The 13,611-nt window shown below is 49.7% G+C and overlaps 1 protein-coding gene across 2 annotated transcripts in view; it reads left to right on the top strand.

Annotated features, from left to right (window-relative positions):
* The first annotated feature begins 6,856 nt into the window (after positions 1 to 6,856).
* The window catches only part of CBL (Cbl proto-oncogene), a 63,636-nt gene continuing 56,881 nt past the window's right edge, over positions 6,857 to 13,611 (top strand). For both annotated transcript variants that reach the window (XM_029075083.2, XM_029075081.2), the window contains exon 1: positions 6,857 to 7,155. In XM_029075083.2, coding sequence (XP_028930916.1) covers positions 6,949 to 7,155 — 207 coding nt within the window. In that variant the 5' untranslated portion in view covers positions 6,857 to 6,948. The remainder of the gene's footprint in view (positions 7,156 to 13,611) is intronic.

The raw sequence follows: 13,611 nt of genomic DNA, 5'->3' as shown, positions 1-13,611 counted from the left end.
GGCAGGTCGGAGGGTGCTTTCTAGGGAAGCAGCGTGGCTCAGAGGAAAGAGCCTGGGCTTCGGAGTCAGAGGTCATGGGTTCGACTCCCGGCCCTGCCACTTGTCAGCTGCGCGACTGTGGGCGAGTCACTTCACTTCTCTGGGCCTCAGTTCCCTCATCTGTAAAATGGGGATTAACTGTGAGCCTCACGTGGGACAACCTGATGACCCTGTATCTCCCCCCGCGCTTAGAACAGTGCTCTGCACATAGTAAGCGCTTAACAAATACCAACATTATTGTTATTAAAAAGGGACCAAGGGAAAGGCCCTTTCCGTTAGCCAGATGATGTGACTTGACCCCTCTGCTTTGGACAGCTGGGGGCGCCAAGGCCCAGAAAGCTGGACCGACTTTCCTGCGGCCTGGCCAGTCCATTCCCAGGACAACCGGGTGTCTCCCCCGTCCCTCCTTGCCCCCATCCCAAATCCGCTGTGTTCCCTGTGGAAGCCAGGCTGGAAGAGCTGTTTGCATCCACAAGTTATTTGCCGCTTCTGTACCTTTTGAGAGGGGAGAAAGGGATCAGGATCAAAGGGAAGCAGAGCGACCCAGTGGATAAAGGACCGGCCTGGGTTCTAATTCCGGCCCCGCCGTATTCCTGCTGGGTCAAGTCACTTAACTTCTCGGTGCCTCTGTTTCTTCAACTGCAAAATAGGGATTCGGCGCCTGTTCGCTAGAGAAGCAGCGTGGCTCAGTGGAAAGAGGCCGGGCTTGGGAGTCAGAGGTCATGGGTTCTAATCCCTGCTCCGCCACTTGGCGACTGTGTGACTATGGGCAAGTCACTTCTCTGTGCCTCAGTGACCTCATCTGTAAAATGGGGATGAAGACTGTGAACCCCACGTGGGATAACTTGATCACCTTCTATCCCCCCCAGCGCTTAGAACAGTGTTTTGCACATAGTAAGCGCTTAACAAATACCAGCATAATTATTATTATTATTATTGTTCTAGTTAGACAGTGAGCCCCACGTGGGACAACCTGATCACCTTCTATCCCTCCAGCGCTTAGAACAGTGCTTTGCACCTAGTAAGCGCTTAAAAAATACCAGCATTATTATTATTATTATTATTCTAGTTAGTGAGCCCCAGGTGGGACGGGGACTGCATACAGTCTGATTAACTTCTATCTGCCCCAGTGCATAGAACAGTATTTGACACATAGTAAGCACTTAAATACCATTTAAAAAATGGAAACTCATTTGACTCTTACCTGCCTGAGTTAGCAACTCAGAGATTTGCATTTTTCATTAGGATTCACGCATAGAACGGATTCCCTGTTCATCTACCTTTCAATCGATCATATTTATTGAGCGCTTACTCCTTGCTGAGCCCTGTACTAAGCGGTTGGGAGAGTGCAATATAATAGACACCAGGAGTTTGTTGTCGCTCTCTTCCTCAAGGTCACCTCTTCCAGGAAACCTTTGCTTCACTGCCACTCACTCTCCCACTTTATTAGCCCCATCTTCCACCCGATTCTATCCTTTTTTTGGTGGTATTTGTTAAGCATTTACTATATGGCGAACATTTTTCTAAGCACTGGGAGAGATACAAGTTAATCAGGCTGGTTACAGTCCCTGTCCCACATGGGGCTCACAGTCTAACTTGAAGGGAGAACAGTTACTGAATCCCTATTTTGCAGTTGAAGAAAGTGAGGCCCAGTGAAGTTAAATGACTTGCCGAGGTCACCCAGAAGGTCACCCAGAGAAGCAGCGTGGCTTAGTGGAAAGAGCATGGGCTGGGGAGTCAGAGGTCGTGGGTTCTAATCCCGACTCCGCCACTTGTCTGCTGTGTGACCTTGGGCAAGTCACTTAACTTCTCTGGGCCTCAGTTACCTCATCTGTAAAAATGGGGATTAAAAAACGTGAGCCCCACGTGGGACAATCTGATTACCCTGCATCTACCCCAGCGCTTAGAACAGTGCTCTGCACATAGTAAGCGCTTAACAAATACCATAATTACTATTATTATTAAATGGCGAGGCTGGGATTAGGACCCAGGTCCTCTGACTCCCAGGCCTGCACCTTTATCCATGAAGCCAGGCTGATTCCCTAACCTCATTCTTGCCACCTGTCCCTCACCTCATTTCCGGCAAACACAAGCCTAAATTGGGGTGGATTTTCCAAGGGTCTGTTTTATCCCTCCGGGGAGCATCCTGTGGGCAAGGACTGTGTCAGTCAACCCCCCTACCCCCCACAAGGTGCTTATTATATGCTCCACAAAAGCCAGCTAGTTTGAATTTAAGATTGTGCTTCAGTGCCTGTGGAAAGTCACAGTCTACTCCATGTTAGCCGTGAGGCATGGGGCAGGGAAATAACATTTACTCATAAGGCCTCATTTATCCTGAGAGGAAACTAGATTAACACTAAACTAGATTAGCATTGATTGTCTGGCAGACTCGCAGGCCAGCTAGGAAATAGTGACTCAGACAAAGATACAGTCCTTCCTTCAGTGAGCAATCATTCATTCATTTGTATTTATTAAGCGCTTACTGTGTGCAGAGCACTGTATTCAGCACTTGGGAAAGTACAACAATTAACAGTGATATTCCCTGCCCAAAACAAGTTTACAGTCTGGAGAGGGGGAGACAGACATCAGTACAAATAAATAAAATTACATCTATGCCCTTGGATGTAATAGTAATAATGATGATGGTATTGGTTAAGCGTTTACTTTGTATCGAGCACTGTTCTAGGCGCTGGGGTGGATACAAGGTCATTAGGTTGTCCCACATGGGGCTCACAGACTTAATCCCCATTTTACAGATGAGGTGACCGAGGCACGGAGCAGTTAAGTAATAATGTTGGTATTTGTTAAGCGCTATGTGCAAAGTACTGTTGTAAGCGCTGGGGAGATACAAAGTGAGCAGGTTGTCCCTCATGGGGCTCAGTCTTCATCTCCATTTTACAGATGAGGCCACTGAGGCCCAGAGAAGTTAAGTGACTTTCCCAAGGTCACACAGCTGATAAGAGGCGGAGCCGGGATTAGAACCCATGACCTCTGACTCCCAAGCCCGGGCTCTTTTCACTGAGCCACGCTGGATCTGTACCCTTTGAGCACTTGGTATTCACCCAACCCTCAGCCCCACAGCACTTATGTTCATTTCAGTAATTGATTTATTTTAATTTATGCCTGTCTTCCCCCTCCAGACTCTAAACTCTTTGTGAGCAGAGAACCCGACTCAAAATCTGTCTTATTTCACTCTTCCAAGCTCTGCACAAAGGAAGTGCTCAGTAAATATCACTGCTTCATTGATCGATTGAGTGCTTACCCTGTGCTAAGTAGTTGGGAGAGTTCAATAGACTTAATAGGGTGCAAAGAGTTGTACACATAAGAGATGTACCGAAGTGTTACTGGGGGCAGGAGGGTTTCTCAAGTGCTTGGGTGACTTGGAAGTGTCAAAGTGACACTAGTGGGGGAAATAGGTGGGGGAGAGGACAGATTAATCATTGTGGGCAGGGTATGTGTCTGTTTATTGTTGAATTGTACTCTCCCAAGCACTTAGTACTTATTACTCTCTCAAGCACAGGGTAAGCACTCAATAAATACGATTGAATGAATTAATGAAAGTCTCCAGGAGATGGTACAATTTTAGAAGGGCTTTGAAACTGTCCTTGTCGGCGACAGAGAGGCAGCGTGACCTAATGGATAAGTCACAGACCTGGGAATCAGAATGACCTGGGTTCAAACCCTAGTGCTGCCACTTGTCTGCCACTTGTCACTTAACTTCTCTGTGCCTCAGTTACCTCAGCTACCTAGAAAATATGGATTAAGGCTGTGAGCCCGATTGGGAAATGGACTGTGTCCAATCTGATTAAGTTGTATCTACCCCCAGTGTTTAGTACACTTCCTGGAACGTAGTAAGCACTTAACAAATAACATAAAAAAGAATAATGGTGAAAGTTCTGCTCTGCTGGATCATTCGATCAATCAATCAGTGGTATTTATTGGATCCTTAATGAACTAAGCCCTTGGGAGAGTACAGTAGAGTTGGTAGACAAGATCTTTTCTTGTAAGGAGTTTACAATCTAGAGGGGGAGACTGACAGATGTTAACACCTACTAGAGACAGGGGAAAGGGAAAGAGCATAAGGATATGTACATAAGTGCTGTGGGGCTGGGAGTGGGATGAGTTATCAGAGCGCTTAAGAGGCTCACATCCAAGAGCCTAGGCGAGGCAGAGCAGAAGGGAGGGTGAACAGGATAGGAAAATGAGGGATTAGTTAGGGAAGGGCTTTTGGAGGAGATCTGATTTTAGTAAGGCTTTGGCTAGGAAGAGGGAGGGAGTTCCAGGTAGGAGGGAATGTATCTGCTAATTCTGTTGTAGTGTACTCTCCCAAGTGCTTAGTACAGTGCTCTGTGCAAGATAGTGCTCATTAATACCACTGATTGGTTGACTGAGGCACGATCCTTTTGTCCACAAGAATTTGTAGTCTAGAGGGGGAAGACAGATATGAATGTAGATAAATCATTTACAGATATGTACAGCAGCGTTCTGGGGTAAATAGCAAGCGTCCAAAGTATTCAGATCCAAGCATATAACCAAGGGAGTGGGAGCTGGGGGAAAGAAGTCTTAATCGGGAAGGCCTCTTGAAGGAGCTGTGTGACATTTTGGGTCCGTTTCCTCAAGCCAGCTCAAACCCTGCTGACCACGTTCCTGGTTCCCTTTCTCCCAGCCTCACCCCAATGACGGGAAGTGATAAGGGGTAGGAAACTGATCCAGCGGTGTGACTTCTTCAAACTTAACTGCAGATAAAGGGAACTGAGTTTCAGAATCAGGACACGAAGGGAGGGGTACAAGGAGCGGGGAGCAGTTTCTTCCCTGCAGACAGAGTCTGACCGGAAGACAAATTGGGTCTTTCCACAGAGGGGGGAGAAGAGCCCAAATGAAGGCTCTGGTCAAGGCCTTCCCGTTCCTGCAGGAAGGGCTTGGGGCTCAGGAAGCCGAAGGTGACAGGCCGCCTTCCTTATGTCAAAGGAAACCCCCGAGAGATGGAAAATGGATGATCTACGGCAGAGCACGCAATCCCGATTTCTGAGTAACTAGAGCATCTGCCGGGTTGGCACACTGCCCTGCCACCTATGCCCTGGAACCAGAGGGTGGCACTTTCTGCAAGCGAGACTTCTTGGCGGTGCCTCGTTCAATAGTATTTATCGAGCTCTTACTACGTGCAGAGCACTGGACTAAGCGCTTGGAATCGACAATTGGGAAACAGAGAGGGACCATCTCTGCCCAACAACGGGCTCGCAGTCTAATAATGTTGGTATTCATTCATTCATTCATTCAATAGTATTTATTGAGCGCTTACTATGTGCAGAGCACTGTACTAAGCGCTTGGAATGAACAAGTGGGCAACAGATACAGTCCCTGCCGTTTGACGGGCTTACAGTCTAATCGGTATTTAAGCGCTTACTATGTGCAGAGCACTGTTCTAAGCGCTGGGGGAGATCCAGCGTCATCAGGTTGTCCCACGTGAGGCTCACAGTCTTCATCCCCATTTTACAGATGAGGGAACTGAGGCCCAGTGAAGTGACTTGCCCACAGTCTAAACGGGGGAGACAGCAGAGCAAAAAAAAAAGAAGACAACATCATCAAGATAGAGTCAAGGGGATGTACACCTCATTAGCAAAATAAGTAGGGTGATAAATAATATGTAGAAACGTGCACAGTGCTGTGGGGAGGGAGATGCCCCAGCAACGTGGCTCAGTGGAAAGAGCCCGGGCTTGGGAGTCAGAGGTCATGAGTTCGACTCCCAGCTCTGCCACTTGTCAGCTGTGGGACTGTGGGCAAGTCACTTCACTTCTCTGGGCCTCAGTTACTTCATCTGTAAAATGGGGATTAACTGTGAGCCTCCCGTGGGACAACCTGATTCCCCTGTATCTCCCCAACGCTTAGAACAGTGCTCTGCACATAGTAAGCGCTTAACAAATACCAACATTATTATTATGTGGCAAGGGAGAAGAGATGTCTTCAGGGGAAACTCGGTTTCCAGAAAGGGAACCACTGTCTTTTCGCAAAAGGGGAAACGGGTTATTTTTCGGGATGTGGGGAGGCCCGAATGGAGGAAGGAAGTGGGGGAGAGAATTCTCGGTGAGAGGAAGTGGGGAGATGTTCATCCCCTTAATTCTATTTCTTGCTATTGTTCTTGTCTGTCCGTCTCCCCCGATTAGACTGTGAGCCCGTCAAAGGGCAGGGACTGTCTCTCTCTGTGACCGATCTGTCCATTCCAAGCGCTTGGTCCAGTGTTCTGCACCTAGTGAGCGCTCAATAAATACTATTGAATGAATGAATGAATGAATGTCACCTGAGGTGCCAGGGGGCCGGGATTCGAACCGGCGGCGCGCGCAGGCGCCGCCAGCCCCCCCCCCCTACGCTCAACTGCGCATGCCCCAGTCCCCGCGGCCGGGGCGCAGGCGCAGAGGCGGAGGCGGGCCCCCGCCCCCTTCGCCCCCCATTTCCCCTCCCGCCGGGGCCGCGCTCGCCGGGCAGGCTGCGGTCGGAGGGGAAGGGCGGGAGGAAGGAAACTGAGGCCGCGGGGGTCCCGCCGGCCGCCGCTCGTCCCCCTTTTCCCGCCCTCGCGGCGGCCCGGTTGGTGGGGAGGAGGGGCGCTTTCTCTAGGCGTTTTCTCTAGGCGCCCCCCACATCCGGTCCGGAGCGGGGCGCGCGCCGGGGCCCCGCCCCTTAGCGACCGGGCCCCGCCCAGCAACGCCCGCGCGCCGCCCCCTCGCGCGCCCCCCCCCCCCCACGCGCCCCCTCGCGCGCCCCCTCGCGCTCCCGCGGTGGGCGCGCGCGCTCCCTCCCTCCCTCCCTCCCTCCCCCTGCCGTCCGGTCCTCGGCGGGCGGCCGCTTCTCCTCAGCCCCGGCAGCCGGCGAGGACCGGCCCTTCCCTCCTCCCCGCTCCTTCCCCCGGCCCGGGCGATGGCCGGCAACGTGAAGAAAGGATCCGGGGCCGCGTCCGGGGCCGGAGCCGGGGCCGCGTCCGGCTCGGGCGGGGGCGGCGGGGGCCTCATCGGCCTGATGAAGGACGCCTTCCAGCCCCACCATCATCATCACCACCTCAGCCCCCACCCGCCGGGAGCCGTGGACAAGAAGATGGTGGAGAAGTGCTGGAAGCTAATGGACAAGGTGAGGAGACCGGGGGGGGGGGGGGGTGTAGCCCCGGGGTTCTTGAGAATAATAAAAAAATAAAATAATAATATCATCTGTTAAGCCCTCACTGTGCTCCAAGCGCTGGGGAAGATACAGGGTGCTGAGGTTGGCCCCCGTGGACCTCACAGTCTTCATCCCCCCACCGTTGGAGCTCTTAATAGTATAATCATAATGATGATATCTGTTAAGCTCTTACTGTGCGCCAAGCACTGGGGTAGATACAGGGTCCTGAGGTGGCCCCCGTGGACCTCACAGGCTTCATCCTCCGTCGGGGCTCTTAATAATAATATAACGATAATGATGATGGCCTTTGTTAAGCGCTTACTGTGCGCCAAGCACTGCTCCAAGCGCTGGGGTAGATAAAGTTGCCCCCCCATGGGTCTCACAGTCTTCATCCCCCCGTCGGGGCTCTTAATAATAACAATAATAGCATTTGTTAAGCGCTTACTGTGTGCCAAGCACTGCTCCAAGCGCTGGGGTAGATACAGGGTCCTGAAGTTGCCCCCCCATGGGGCTCCCAGCCTTCATCCCCTGGTCGGGGCTCTTAATAATAAAAATAATAATAATGGCGTTTGTTAAGCGCTTACTCTGCACCAAGCGCTGGGGAAGGATACAAGGTCATCAGGTTGGCCCCCATGGGGCACCCAGTCGTCACCCCCATTTTCCAGATGAGGCCCAGAGAAGGGAAGGGACTTGCCCACAGTCACACGGCTAAGTGTCAGAGCTGGGATTAGAACCCGTAATAATAATGTCGGGATTTGTTTAGCGCCTATGTGTCGAGCACTGTTCTAAGCGCTGGGGTAGATTGAATGAAATCAGGTTGTCCCCCGTGAGGCTCACAGTCTTAATCCCCATTTTCCAGATGAAGGAACCGAGGCCCAGTGAAGTGACTTGCCCAGTCACACAGCTGACAAGTGGCGGAGGCAGGGTTCGAACCCGTGACCTCGGACTCCCGAGCCTGGGCTCTTTCCACCGAGCCACGCTGCTTAGACATAAGTGCTGTGGGGCGGGGAGAGGAAAGGCAAAGGGAGCGAGTCGAGGTGACGCGGAGGGGGAGCTCAGGAAAAGGGGGATTGGTCTGGGAAGGCCTCTTGGAGGAGGTGAGCCTTCGGTAGGGCTTTGAACCGGGGAAGAGGGGTCGGTTGGAGGATTTGAGGAGGGAGGGAGTTCCAGGCCAGAGGAAGGACCGAGGGCCGGGGGTCGGCGGGGAGACAGGCGAGATGGAGGCCCAGTGAGAAGGGGAGCGGCACCAGAAGAGCCGAGTGTGCCGGCTGGCTTGGAGAAGGAGAGAAGAGAAGTGAGGTAGGAGGGCACAAGCCGATGGAGAGCTTTAAAGCCAATAGCGAGGAGTAGGACGGTAGGATGGAGGCTTTCCGTGAAGGAATAACCCTTAGAGGTCCCGGGTGCTCAATGCCCTGCAGAATTTAAAACCATCGGCTGTGGGATTTGGGGGGGGTGGTCTTCAGTTGTGAGACCCGGATGGAATTTCCTCTCCATATATAGTAGCTGGATCTACCGCTGTTTCCTGTGGGAACGTTGACTCCAGTCCACTGCCGAGGTTGGGCTTTTGTATTCCGTGGTGTCCTGATCCCACGCATCACCGCCCTGAAGATGCACAGCCGAGGGCGAGGAAGCCGAGCAGGGCATCTCACGCTTTTGGCCCGGTTTTTACTTATCGTTCCGTTAGAGACTGTATCTGCCGAGCCCACGCCAAGCCCCGTACTCTCTTCTCGGGTCCTCACGGTGGTTTGTCTAGTTCCATTTTTACAGCTCTAGTGAGCTTCCCTTTTGCAAGAGCGAAAGGTATTTCAGCACTGCAGAATTGTTTGACCAGTTTGGGTTTGGAGATCATCATCGATGGTATTTACTGAGCGCTTACTGTGTGCAGAGCACTGTCCTAAGCCTTTGGGAGAGTACAATACATAAAGTTGGTAGACACGTTCCCTGACCACAACGAGTTTACGGTCTGGAGGGCTGGACTGACGTTCGACTTTCTTCCACTGTCCAATTATTGGAAAATAGCCTGGGTTAGTCCAGAGAATTTGGAGCTGTCAGTCTGAAGTTTGGGAGCACTGCACTTTAATAACAGTAAGATTGGTGTTTAAGTGGTTATTATGTGCCAAGTACTGTACTAAACTCTGGGGTAGATACAAGCTAATCCGGTTCCACACGGGGCTCACAGTTTAGGAGGAGGAACAGGTATTAAATCCCCATTTTGCAGATGAGGGAATTGAGGCACAGAGAAGTTAAGTGACTTGCCCAAGGTCACACAGCAGGCACATGGTGGAACTGGGATTAGAACCTAGGTCCTCTGGCTTCCAGGCCCACACTCTTTCCAATAGGTCACCCTGCTTCTGGCATTTTTCACCTTTGTTAATGACAGTGGGGCTAAGGTGATTGCAGGAATTAGTCAATCGGTGGTATTTACTGAGTGCATTCATTAACTCTGGTGGAATTTAGCCTGGATTCCGCATCAGTACAAGGAAAATTCCTCATGGGGAGACTTGGATAACAACAAATAAAAACATCATTGTGAAGCACTTCATAAATGTAAAGGTGTTTTATATATGCTCAATAAATCTTGTCACTAGTACCACACTATTACATGCCAAGGATTTAAGATTCACTAATTCAATCAATCGTATTTATTGTGTTCTTACTGTGTCTAGAGCACTGTACTGTTTGGGAGAGTACAATATACCAATAAGCAGACACATTCCCTGCCCACAGTGGGTTTACAGTCGAGCGGGCCCCTTCTCTAAACTATATTTTCCCTGTTACTGGCTTCTGTAATTTTAGAGAATGCTGATCCTAGCTGAAGACCCAAATGTGTGTCAGATTTGGATTTAAAACCCCAGCCAGAGATCGGGTTTTCCCCTGGGTTGGGCACTCCTCATATTGGTTTAGAAATGTTGATTTTTGTCATCACCCCCAAAGCAGAGGTCTGTTTTTTCCATTCAGAACTGGCTTCTGAAGTGATCTTTTAAATAAGAGTCTTACAGCGAAGAGACCTTAGGCTTTGTTGCTAATACTAATAGACCTTGGTAAGAGAGTGTGGGTGCAGGAAGTGCAAAATATTGAAAATTCAATATTCAAAAGAACTACAAGAAGTGTTCTTGGCCGATTCCCATTCCCGAGAATGAGGGGACATAGCCCTTAAGTACCCTTGTTCTGTGGGATGGTGCATTTAAAAGGGCCCCATTAATTTTTCCCCTTTGACATCTAAGAATTCGTGTACTATGTTGAGCTTTTTACATCTGAAGAAGCTTTTGAGGAAGGTGGGAGGCATCACATCTATCTGGAGGCTCAAACCTGGTTTTCAGACAAAGACAGGTTTTTATTTATGTATTTTTTACCCAAAGCAGGGCTACCATAGCGATAAATGTACTCAGTAGCACCTTGCCTTTGAACAAGCGGGTCATTCCACTCTTCAGAATCTCACTAGAATCCCACCACAACAAGATAGTGGCAGAGCCGGAGTGAAGTCTGTCCCAGTTGCTAACGTACAGTTCAGCTGTACCATCTCCTGTGCTCCACATATGCCTGCAGTCTGTTCAGTTAATGATAATAATGTAGTATTTGTTCAGCATTACTGCGTGCTAAATACTGGGGTAAATACAAAGCAATCAGATTGGGCAGAGTTGCCATCTCACATGGGGCTCACAGTCTAACAGGGTGGAGGACCAGGTTTTGAATGCCCATTTTAACAGATGAGGACAGTGAGGCCCCGAGAAATTGTGACATGACCAGAGTCACCAACGGGCAAGTGGAACCCAGATCCTCGAGCCCTACTGTGCATCGAGCACTGTTTTAAAGACTTTTGAGCATGATAGTAGACATGATCCTTGCTCTCATAGAGTTTACAAAATAGCTGGAGAAAAGGACAGTAAAATAATTCACAGAGAGGGGGAAGAAAGAAAAGGGGATGTATTTTTTGGCATTAGTCCACACCCAATGGAAGATTGTAGTCACTCTGTGATTCTTCAAAGCTTTTTTTTCCCTAGGATTAAATGGTTCTAGAAGGACAGACCGTCGGGAGGCGATGGGCACATTTTCACATTTTACCCTTTGAAATCCGTTGGAAATAACCGGCCACGGTGTGCTTCCGTTTGCCTCTATTGAAAAATGAACGTTGCCAAACTGAAATGGTTAAAAATATATTTCTGTTTGTTCTCCCTTAGCTCCTCTCTCTCCTCACCCTTACCCCTACCCCTGCCCCAAATCTATACAGATCTTTTTTGATAATTCTGCTTGGTGGCAAGAAGAGCTTATCAGGTGTGGTGTTTGGGTACTTCTCAGCCACCTGCTCAGGCTGAGATAGACTCTTCTACCCTGCTGGGTGCCTCATTGTGACATGAGAGAGGTGGTATGGGGTTTTCAGCAGAGATTAATGTGGGCCATCAATGTTAAGAGATTTTTGAGGCGTGTGATGGGATCATGCACCTGGGAGATGGTGGGTAGAGCCTTGTTTTTCTAACTGTGTGAGCCCTGTGAATTTGCCACACCACTGACTTGGGCCTGCCCGGTGAAATACAAGATGGCAGCATCTAGTAGGCAGCTAGGCACCAGATCTGGGCACCGCCGCCTCCGATTTCACCCCGCAAAAGCAAGTGGAGTGTTTGGGAGTGTATTTGCATGGTGAAATCTGAAGATGGTGGCATCTGGAACTGGAGGGCCCTAACTCACAATAATGGGAAGTATTGAGCCAGAGTATTGCCAAGGATGTTTTGAAAGGTCACTTGGAACTTTTTGGTGACTGTGTTGTTTCAAAAGCTGATTACAAACTCGGGAGACCCCCACTGAAATATGGGGCTTGAGGTCCATACCATTTGCCCGCATCTCAAGGATCCAAAACAGTTGTTCCTTCCCTGCCCCGTGAAAGCCGAAACTTCCGACTGTTGACTTTAAGGCTCTCAATCAGCTCTCTCCCCCTTACTTATCTCTGTTCCTCTCCCACTCCACCCCAGCCTGCCTGCGTCACTCCTCTCGAGCCAACCTACTCCCTGTGCCTCCTTCTCGACTCTTTCTCCTCCGACCTCTTGCTAGCATCCTCCCTTCTGCCTGGAACTTAATTCCTCTTCTCATCTGGCAGATGATTCCTCTCCCTGACATCAAGGACCTTCTGAAAGCTTCTAGGAAGCTTTCTCCAGCTAACCTCTCCTGCCCCCAACTTATTCCCCCCCACAACCACTTCTGCACTTCCCTGCCACCCAAGCCCTTTAGAACAAACCCATCTGTCTCCCCGATCCCTTAGCATTTACATTCATCCCTTTATATTCTATTGCTTCCGCTTAACTGCGAACTATTTTAGTGTCAGTGTCCCTGGACTAGACAGCATTATCCTTGAGGGCAGGCATCATGGTCTACCAGTTCTACTCTCATTACAATAATTACTATTATTATGGTGCATGTTAGATGCTTATCATGTGCCAAGACCGTACTAAGCACTGGGGTAGCTACAAAATAATCAGGTTGGAAACAGTCTCTGCCCTACATGGGACTCCCAGTCTAAGTAGGAGGGAGAACAGGTATTTGAATCCCCATTTGGGAAACTGAGTCACAGAGAAGTTAAGTACTTGCCCAAGGCTAGGCAGCAGACAGGTGGCAGAGACGGGATCAGGACCCAGGTCCCCTGACTCCCAGGCCCGTACTCTTTCCATTTAGCTACGCGTCTTCTCTTAATGTACTCTCTCATGTGCCCGGTGTAATGCTCTGCTCAATAAATACTACTGATTCGTTGATTTGACCAAGCTATGATAAGTCCCTTTTTAGTCCGGGATCAGATAAAGAAGATTCCAGGAATTCCTTTCCCCGACCTTGGCCCTGGTTGGGGACGATGGGCCTTGGAGACGAAGGGAATCCCTGTCATTGTATGTGGCGGGATGGTGGAAAACTGCAAGATGGGTTGAAGGGAGTTCCCAGATTTTCTAAAAAAGAATATTTTTGCCAGGGAATTAGCCTGAAATGACAAGGTTTATAGCGGAGTTCTCCTCTAAGAGATCTCCATTGATGAACTTGAAGCATCTCAGTGGAAAGAGCCTGGGCTTCAGAGTCAGAGGTCATGAGTTTGACTCCTGGCTCTGCCACTTGTCAGCTGTGTGACGCTGGGCAAGTCACTTCACTTCTCTGTGCCTCAGTTACCTCATCTGTAAAATGGGGATTAACTGTGAGCCTCACGTGGGACAACCTGATGACCCTGTATCTCCCCCAGCGCTTAGAACAGTGCCCTTCACATAGTAAGCGCTTAACAAATACCAACATTATTATTAAAAAGCAACCCGAAAATCAGGGGTCTGATTTGCCAGGACTCTCTTACCCGTGTTCATTTTCCTTATGGGGAAAATGGGGAGAGGAACTGATTCTTAAGCTGTAAGAAGAAAACAAGACTAAAAGAGAGGTGGTTGAAGAAATGCTAAACATTGAAGCGTGTTC

Source organism: Ornithorhynchus anatinus, chromosome 11 (assembly GCF_004115215.2).
Source record: "Ornithorhynchus anatinus isolate Pmale09 chromosome 11, mOrnAna1.pri.v4, whole genome shotgun sequence".
Taxonomy (NCBI): domain Eukaryota; kingdom Metazoa; phylum Chordata; class Mammalia; order Monotremata; family Ornithorhynchidae; genus Ornithorhynchus; species Ornithorhynchus anatinus.
This window is presented reverse-complemented; position numbering and strand designations above follow the sequence as displayed.